Below are 9560 nucleotides of genomic sequence, written 5' to 3'. Positions count from 1 at the left end.
CCTGCATATCTGATTTCCAGCAAACCATGTAAAGCTTTTGTTTTTTTTATTACAATATTTACTGTATGGGAAATTATTACAAATTTTTCATGATTCTGTTTCTTAATCCTGTTGTCCTCTCTCTCAGTTTTGCAGCGATGTTTTCCATCTCTAGGCAAAAAGGGTGATGTCATCACAGTGGGCGATCAAGAAACATTTAATGATGGAGACAAAATGAGAGACGCTAAAGATCTGGTGGCTGGAATGAAGTAAACACATATTTATACTACTCAATCATGCATATTGCAAGGAAATTGCTCATTTATATGTCACTGCTGCAATTGCAATTGCAGTGCAATTCAAGGGCTATTTATTATAAATTCATATTTGTTTTGACAATCAAAGGAATGCAACAATAGTCATGGAGGGTCGTCAAGTTGCAATGAAGATATTTGAGGATTACACAAAGTCTTGGTACTGGATACTAATGTAAGTAAAAAATAAATTGTATTTGTATTAGTGAATATATATCCTATCTTTCAATAAAAATAATTAGTGTTAATATTTGGATCAGTGTTATTTTAATATAATTAATAATTATATTTAGTGTTTTGTAAGTTTTAGTCATTTTGTTGTGTATTTTTGCCATTTATTTTTATATATTTTAGATATTTCTGTTTAGTAGTTGTTGTTGTTGTTATTATTATTTCAATTTTATTTTAGGTATTCTCAGTTTTAATTTTAGTATTTCAGCCTATAATTTTTATATTAGTTATGCTAGTTTTATATTCGATTTATTTTACTACTTTAAGTGGTTACTTGTGTAATATATCATAATAGTTAATAGTTATTTTATTTCAGTTAATGTCTTTCCTGCTGTGATTGAGTGTTAATCTGTTTCTTCGTGCAGTTGTTTGTTGATCGCTGTGGTGCTGAGTCTGATCTTCATCGTTCTTCTGCGTTATCTGGCTGGAATCATGGTCTGGGTCATGATCTTCATGGTCATCGCTGTCGTTGCCTATGGTATGGTATGGTTCATACTCTTTAGTACATTCATCCTGTCTAGTATATTGTTAAACTGTCAATCATTTGTCTGTTTCTTACGCAGGTATTGCTCACTGCAGCATAAAGTATGTCAATCTGAAGGACACGCCTGGTTCTAATATCACCCTACAGCAGCTGGGCTTCCAGCCCGATTTCTCTGTGTACCTGCACATCAGACAGTCCTGGCTGGCCTTCAGTGAGTAGCCACACTCTTACTATTGCTCATATTTGGGGTTAGGAATTTGAAAAAGATCTTAAATATTAAACTACAGCCTGTAATCTGTAGTACAAAATTGAAGGATGAACCCAAGCCGTTATCATAAAGTCGTCTTTTAATTAGGGCTAATAAGGAGCCATCTCAAACACACTATCAAATGCGCAGCAACACACTGAAAACCGCCTACAACACCCTTAGCATCACAGCAGAAAGTTGCATGGACAATCTAGTCGTCAGTTTATTACTGTTTTGCTGTGGCTAGTCTTTCTTTCTCACAACACCTCTAAGAAGAGTTCCTGCAAATCTATAGATCGTACCGTCTTTACAAGTGCACCTTTTACTCTTTTATTTTTTCCTTCTCTTAAAATGTTTCATTATGCCGAACAATAATCCTTATAATCACTAAGTAGTTTTGCTATGGGCCTGTAGGTTTAGCAGTTTGTAACCGTTTTAAATGTGAAAGTATCTCCTGTTCCTCTCTGCAGTCATCATCTTGGCCATTTTGGAGGTCATCATCATCATTCTCCTCATCTTCCTCAGGAAACGAATCCGGATCGCTGTTGAGCTCATGAAGGAGGCCAGCAGGTTTGTGTTTTTGGGAATCCATATGAAACCGTAGTAAAGACATGACGTTTCCACATCAACATCTTCTTGTTACGGGGATTCTGCCTGTCATTAAAGTTTAAAGACGTGGTACTTGTTTTACCTTTAAGTCTTGTGTTTTGCAGCAACACACTGAAAACCGCCTACAACACCCTTAGCATCACAGCAGAAAGTTGCATGGACAATCTAGTCGTCAGTTTATTACTGTTTTGCTGTGGCTAGTCTTTCTTTCTCTCACAACACCTCTAAGAAGAGTTCCTGCAAATCTATAGATCGTACCGTCTTTACAAGTGCACCTTTTACTCTTTTATTTTTTCCTTCTCTTAAAATGTTTCATTATGCCGAACAATAATCCTTATAATCACTAAGTAGTTTTGCTATGGGCCTGTAGGTTTAGCAGTTTGTAACTGTTTTAAATGTGAAAGTAACTCCTGTTCCTCTCTGCAGTCATCATCTTGGCCATTTTGGAGGTCATCATCATCATTCTCCTCATCTTCCTCAGGAAACGAATCCGGATCGCTGTTCAGCTCATGAAGGAGGCCAGCAGGTTTGTGTTTTTGGGAATCCATATGAAACCGTAGTAAAGACATGACGTTTCCACATCAACAGCAGCAACACACTGAAAACCGCCTACAACACCCTTAGCATCACAGCAGAAAGTTGCATGGACAATCTAGTCGTCAGTTTATTACTGTTTTGCTGTGGCTAGTCTTTCTTTCTCTCACAACACCTCTAAGAAGAGTTCCTGCAAATCTATAGATCGTACCGTCTTTACAAGTGCACCTTTTACTCTTTTATTTTTTCCTTCTCTTAAAATGTTTCATTATGCCGAATAATCCTTATAATCACTAAGTAGTTTTGCTATGGGCCTGTAGGTTTAGCAGTTTGTAACCGTTTTAAATGTGAAAGTATCTCCTGTTCCTCTCTGCAGTCATCATCTTGGCCATTTTGGAGGTCATCATCATCATTCTCCTCATCTTCCTCAGGAAACGAATCCGGATCGCTGTTGAGCTCATGAAGGAGGCCAGCAGGTTTGTGTTTTTGGGAATCCATATGAAACCGTAGTAAAGACATGACGTTTCCACATCAACATCTTCTTGTTACGGGGATTCTGCCTGTCATTAAAGTTTAAAGACGTGGTACTTGTTTTACCTTTAAGTCTTGTGTTTTTTTGTCCTCTTTCAGGGCTGTGGGTTATGTGATGTCTTCGCTGTTCTACCCTATTTTTACCTTCTTCCTCCTGACCATAGTCATCGCGTACTGGGGCGTCACTGCAGTGTATCCTTGGCTCAAGACTGAAGTGGAAACATTAATCAGTGTTGGCACTATTAGACAGGAGCTTGCATCTTACAGTCACTCACTTAATCTTAATTAAAATCACTCTAAAGGAAGGTCAATGGGCAAAAGGTCACCTCCTGAGTCACTCACTAAAGCAAACAAATGTAAGTCCATTGCATGATTTAAGGAACCTCCAGGAAAAGAACAGGGCACTGTCAAAACATCGACCAAAATTAAATTACATAAAAAAACAAACAAAAAAACAAATTTAAATAAATATTAAAAAAGAATACACAAATACTTTTGAATGACCATCAGGCAATACATCTACTAAAACTGAATTAAATTTAATATATCATTTTAAATTACATAATTTAAAAATAGATAAATAAAATATTAAATCTGAATACACAGATACTTTTGAATGACTGTCAGTGGAGATATATATTTATCTATTTAAGAAGATAATGTTAGGGATATTTTATAGCAATAAAGTTCCCAGCAACTCAGCCATAATAGCTGTATATGGTAATCTAATATCCAAAACACTTCTTTAAACACAGTATTGTCTATAAAAGTCACGTGTTTAACATATTTGTCACGAGATCACACCAGTACTAGTCCTTAATTGCTCTGATCAGTTTCCTCTCTACATCCAGTGAACCTGTTTATAAGGTTTTCAACGAAACAGATTGTCCACATGCAAGGCAAACCTGTGACCCTGAGGTGCGTAAATACATATTCATGCATAATCATAGTGTTAAAATATTACACACATTACCCTGTATTATACACTTTATACATTACTTTTTTTTTTACTTTGAATATGTAGTACAGTCCTAAAGTGAATGATCCCTGTTTCACATTTCCAGAACTTCACTCTTTCTACTATGAAGAGAGACTGTCCGCGGTCTGAGTGCCTGTTTGCTTTCTATGGTGGGGAAACGCCATATCACAAATACCTGGTCGTCCTTCAGTTCTACAATGTCTTCCTGTTCTTCTGGTGTGCAAACTTTGTCACTGCTCTGGGTCAGATGACTCTGGCAGGGGCATTTGCATCCTACTACTGGGCTCCTAAAAAGCCCAATGACATGCCTGCATACCCGCTGTGTGCCTCTCTGGGCAGATCCCTCAGGTATGGCTTTAGAAAAAGATGTATGCAATATGCATGTTAGCAAAGTGTGTCATTTGGGCCCTAAGCACGATTTAGTTGATATATTTGATGCATTTTGTCCACACACAGATATCACACAGGCTCTCTCGCATTTGGTTCTCTCATCCTCGCCATCGTCCAGATTATCAGGGTTCTGCTGGAGTATATTGATCACAAACTCAAGGGTAAGAGAAAAACATTAACAGATCAAAAATTGATCTAATTGCTTAATCACTGCAATATGTTATGGAATGTGCATATAATGACTGTTGACGCATGTAATTGACTATTTTCCTACAGAGCTATGGTAGTTTCATGTCTATCGGATTACTCTGCAGTCTCTTTCTTTTCACATAATAAAATAACGTCAACTCAGATCAATTATTCATGTCCTTTTATTTATTTATAAGTAGTCATGTAATGAGCTGGTTAATGTACATTCATCTGGTCATTGTTGCAAAATAAACCATTTTAGGGTGATTAGAGACCCTGCAGCTTCCCGTTTTGAGGTGATGCCGAACATTATCCATTGCCGTATCCTGCACTGTTCACAATAATCTGTTTTGTGTGTGAACTCTTTTGCTTTCTTTTGGTCCCACAGGAGCAGAGAATAAATTTGCCAAGTTCTTGTTGTGCTGTTTGAAATGCTGCTTCTGGTGCCTGGAGAAGTTCATCAAGTTTATGAACAGGAACGCCTACATTATGGTCCGTGTTCTTCCACTGCAACTTAAAGGAATAGTTCACCAAAAAATTAAATTTTGCTAAAAATGTACTCACCCTTAGGCCATCCAAGATGTAGATGAGTGTGTTTTTGGATTTGGAGAAATTTAGCATTACATCTGATCACTTGCTCACCAATGGATCCTCTGCAGTGAATGGGTGCCGTCAGAATGAGAGTCCAAACAGCTGATAAAAACATCACAATAATCCACAAGTAATCCACACCACTCCAGTCCATCAGTTAATGTCTTGTGAAGTTAAAAGCTGCGTGTTTGTAAGAATCAAATCCATCATTAAGGCTTTTTTAACTTTAAACCATTGCTTCCAGCTTCTAGTCCATAATCCATAATAAAGTTTCCTCCAGAAAAAAAGTCCATCACCTGTTGTTTTCTCACCTCAAAATCCACTCACATATTTGTTTAGAACTGTTTTGAATGGTTTACACTTGTAAACCGTGCTTGATCTGTGAATATTTCTCTCCTGATTCAGATGACTTTTTCTATTGAAGAAAGCAATTTTATAGATAGAGGACTATTTTAGCTGGAAGCGACAGGTTGAAGTAAAAAAAAAAAAAATTCTAATTATGGATTTGTTTCTTACAAACACAGCTTTTTCACTTCACAAGATGTTAATTGATGGACAGGAGTTTTTTGGATAACTTGTAGATTATTGTGATCTTTTTGTCAGCTGTTTGAACTCTCATTCTGACGGCACCCATTCACTAAACTGTCAACTGTTCATTTTTTCCCCCTGATGCCTACACAAGTGACTGTATGTAATCTTAATAGCATCTCTAAATGCAGTCTTTGCTGAATAAGTGCTTTTTTTTCTGCCACAGGTGGCCATATATGGTAAAAACTTCTGCCGATCAGCACGTGATGCCTTCTTCCTCCTCATGAGAAACGTAATCAGGTGGGTGACATCTTCAAACTGTAGGGTTGAAGGAATTGAAACTGAGTGCAGGATTTTAACATATTTCAATTGACAGTGCAACGCTCATGTTGTGAAGCACTAACAAACAATGAAACATGATGCTGATAACAGAAGTGCATGCATTTGAACATAGACCAATAATTAAAAATAGTTCAAAAGGCAAGGTGTAGGAAGTAAGGCACTACAAGGTTTTGTAAGCTGGTGTTGGCTGGCTGAATTTGACGAATGTTTCACAGATGTTTTCACTCGTCACAGGGTGGTAGTCCTGGATAAGGTCACCGATTTCATCTTATTCCTTGGAAAACTCCTTATTGTGGGGCTTGTGGGTAAGTTTCCTAGTTTAGACCGGTTATATAACACTGAACTAAACATTAGATTTAAATACTGAAAAACGTGAACTACAATTTGATGGAATACATCAAGTGGCTTTCTCAATCCCCCTTTTTTCCCCCAGGGATCTTCGCTTTCTTCTTCTTCTCAGGACATACAGATGCGTTTAAGGGTGCCGCACCCAGTCTCCATTACTACTGGGTTCCTATTTTGGTGAGTGATCGAGTGTGACTATAAATGAAATAAAATAAAAATGTAAAAGAACAATATTCTATTTAATGAACTCATCTGTCTAAATTGTAATGTCCAAATAATGGCCATGCTGGAAAATAAAGACACAGCAATTAGAGTTCAGGGTCAGTAAGATTTGTATTTTTGTTTTGTTTTTGAAAGACGTCTCTTATGTTCACCAAGGCTGCATTCATTTGATTAAAAAATCTTGTGAAAACAGTAATATTGTGAAATATTTTTACAATTTAAAGTAACAGTTTTCTATTTGAATCTATGTTATAATGTAATTTATTGCTGTGATCAAAGCAGAATTTTCAGCATCATTACTCCAGTCTTCAGTGTCACATGATCAGAAATCATCTGCTCAGAATTCTTTATTGAACAAAGTTTGAAAAACATATATTTGGAATAGAAATCTTATATTATTTGTTGAATAAAACTATCACTTTAAAATAAAAACCAAACTTTTGCACAGTAGTGTATGCATGTGTGCTACCTGTATTTATAGACAAATTAAATAAAAGCTGCAGCTGTCTGTCTGAATATGTATGTCTGTGTTTTTTCTCCAGACTGTGTTGGTGGGCTCCTACCTCATTGCACATGGGTTTTTCAGCGTTTATGCCATGTGTGTGGACACACTCTTCCTCTGCTTCTGTGAGTACTTGCCATTAATAAATGTTTTAACTCCAGAAACCGCTAGTATGAGTATAAATATCAAGCCGTCAAGGTCCACTCTGGAAGGTAGAAAATCAATTCAAAGAAATGTACATCCCCTACTTTAAAATTTTAATTTGCGATCCTTTAAAAATGGTTTAGCGCTGCATTTAGGGAAATATAGAATCTGTTTTGGATGAAGCCTCGTGTCACTAATGATCCGACTGACTCTTCATTGCGCATGGCAGTGCATGTAGCTCGGTTTAAACCTCTCAAGGCACCTTAGACTGAGGATTTAATCTGCATTCCAGTTATGTATTCTGGTATGAGGTGTTTCTAATCCGTCTATGGTACCTGCTTAACTAAGGTGTGGCATTTCAATGGGACTGATATGCTTTTCTGTCTTTCATCTCATAATAACCTGATTCTTTCTTTTTCTCTTTCTCCTTTTTATGGCTGTCCCCCCCCCAACATTCCTCCTTGGGTTTTCTATTCAACACCTTCATATTTTAACATCTGTTCCTCACAAACCCAATTTCACATTTATCATACCTACACAATTGCTTTGTCTTTACATTACTAAACATCACTAACACCACACAAAGGTGAAGACCTTGAGCGCAGTGACGGCTCTGCAGCGCGGCCGTATCGCATGACCACAGAGCTGCGCGACATCCTGATGAAGGACGCGGATGCGGCTCGGACCCCTACTTCACGTGACGAGACGATGCAGCTGACGGCTCCCGACAAAACAATGGAAAACTGATGCAAATTTGTAATTATATGTGGGAAAATAATCTCATTTACTGAATGGTCACAAGGTTCAATCATACCTGCGGTTCATTGAGTTGTCAATCATTCAATAATTGTGTGTTAAGGGAATAAATAGACTGTCAGGGAAAATGATATTGAGAATAACATTAAAAAAGGAATTCACAAGCTATTTTCTTCAATAATGTGACATTTATCCAAGTGAAACAGGATATTAAATCATAAAAAGGTTACACTTTACGATAAGGTTCCTATTGTTAACTTACTTAACTACTTGGATCACGTTAACCAACAATGAAAAATGCTTCTAAAGTAAAAAATAAAGTCTTAATAATGTTACTTTAAACAGTAACTAATACTGATTATTGAAATCAAGTTTAATATGTGAATATTAATTAAACATGAGCTAACAATGAACAGTTGTATTTTTGTTAACTAATGTTAACAAAGATTAAGAAATTCTCTAACAAATGTAACTCATTGTTAGTTTACGTTAGTTAATTTATTAACTTATGGGACCTTATTGTAAAGTATGGAAGCCCGTTTCCGCCACTAAATAAAAAATAAAACAAGGTAATTGTGACTTTTTATCTCACAATTCTGACTTTTTTTTCTCAGAATTATGTGATATAAACTCAATTTTAAAAAACTCAGCAATTCTGGCTCTTTTCTTTTTCTTTTTCTTGCAATTGCAAGTTATAAAGTCAGAATTGCGTGATATAAACTCGCAATTGTGAGAAAAAAAGAAAGTCCGAATTGTGAGATATAAACTCGCAATTGCGAGAAAAAAACTCAGAATCGCAACTTTATATCTCGCAATTCTGACTATGTAACTCGCAATTTTCAATTCTGACTTTATAACTCGCAATTCTGACTTTATATCTCGCAATTCTGACTATAACTCGCAATTCTGACTTTATATCTCGCAATTCTGACTATAACTCGCAATTCTGACTTTATATCTCGCAATTCTGACTTTATATCTCGCAATTCTGACTTTATATCTCGCAATTCTGACTATAACTCGCAATTCTGACTTTATAACTCGCAATTCTGACTTTATAACTCACAATTCTGACTTTATAACTCGCAATTCTGACTTTGTAACTCGCAATTCTGACTTTGTAACTCGCAATTCTGACTTTATAACTCGCAATTCTGACTTTGTAACTCGCAATTTGAGATATTGTGAGATATAAACTCGCAATTGCGAGAAAAAACTCAGAATTCTGACTTTATATCTCGCAATTCTGACTATATCTCGCAATCCTGACTTTATATCTCGCAATTCTGACTTTATAACTCGCAATTCTGACTTTATAACTCGCAATTTTGACTTTATAACTCACAATTTGAGATATTGTGAGATATAAACTCACAATTGCGAGAAAAAACTCATAATTCTGACTTTATATCTCGCAATTCTGACTTTATAACTCGCAATTCTGACTTTATATCTCGCAATTTTGACTATAACTCGCAATTGCGTGTCATAAAGTCAGAATTGCAAGATATGAACTCGCAGTTCTGAGAAAAAAAAGTCAGAATTGTGAGATAAAAAGTCGCAATTACCTTGTTTTATTTTTTATTCAGTGGCGGAAATGGGCTTCCATAGTAAAGTGTTACTATTAAAACAATAAAAGAACT

The 9560-nt window shown here is 36.2% G+C and overlaps 1 protein-coding gene across 1 annotated transcript in view; it reads left to right on the top strand.

The window, feature by feature from the left end:
- The first annotated feature begins 6 nt into the window (after window positions 1-6).
- Window positions 7-9560, top strand: part of LOC107711128 (choline transporter-like protein 2) — a 12160-nt gene continuing 2606 nt past the window's right edge. The window contains exons 1-16 of the mRNA XM_016516075.1: window positions 7-28; window positions 128-248; window positions 385-468; window positions 890-1002; window positions 1088-1219; window positions 1726-1825; window positions 3029-3121; window positions 3763-3847; window positions 3994-4256; window positions 4365-4459; window positions 4876-4979; window positions 5833-5906; window positions 6183-6253; window positions 6382-6470; window positions 7058-7142; window positions 7748-7917. Of these exons, the coding sequence (XP_016371561.1) occupies window positions 214-248; window positions 385-468; window positions 890-1002; window positions 1088-1219; window positions 1726-1825; window positions 3029-3121; window positions 3763-3847; window positions 3994-4256; window positions 4365-4459; window positions 4876-4979; window positions 5833-5906; window positions 6183-6253; window positions 6382-6470; window positions 7058-7142; window positions 7748-7908 (1584 nt within the window). The 5' untranslated portion in view covers window positions 7-28; window positions 128-213 and the 3' untranslated portion in view covers window positions 7909-7917. The remainder of the gene's footprint in view (window positions 29-127; window positions 249-384; window positions 469-889; window positions 1003-1087; window positions 1220-1725; window positions 1826-3028; window positions 3122-3762; window positions 3848-3993; window positions 4257-4364; window positions 4460-4875; window positions 4980-5832; window positions 5907-6182; window positions 6254-6381; window positions 6471-7057; window positions 7143-7747; window positions 7918-9560) is intronic.

This window comes from Sinocyclocheilus rhinocerous, unplaced genomic scaffold, assembly GCF_001515625.1.
Source record: "Sinocyclocheilus rhinocerous isolate Xijiao unplaced genomic scaffold, SAMN03320098_v1.1 scaffold4796, whole genome shotgun sequence".
NCBI classification, from domain to species: domain Eukaryota; kingdom Metazoa; phylum Chordata; class Actinopteri; order Cypriniformes; family Cyprinidae; genus Sinocyclocheilus; species Sinocyclocheilus rhinocerous.
Note: the sequence above shows the minus strand (reverse complement) of the source record. Positions and strands in the feature narration are given on the sequence as shown.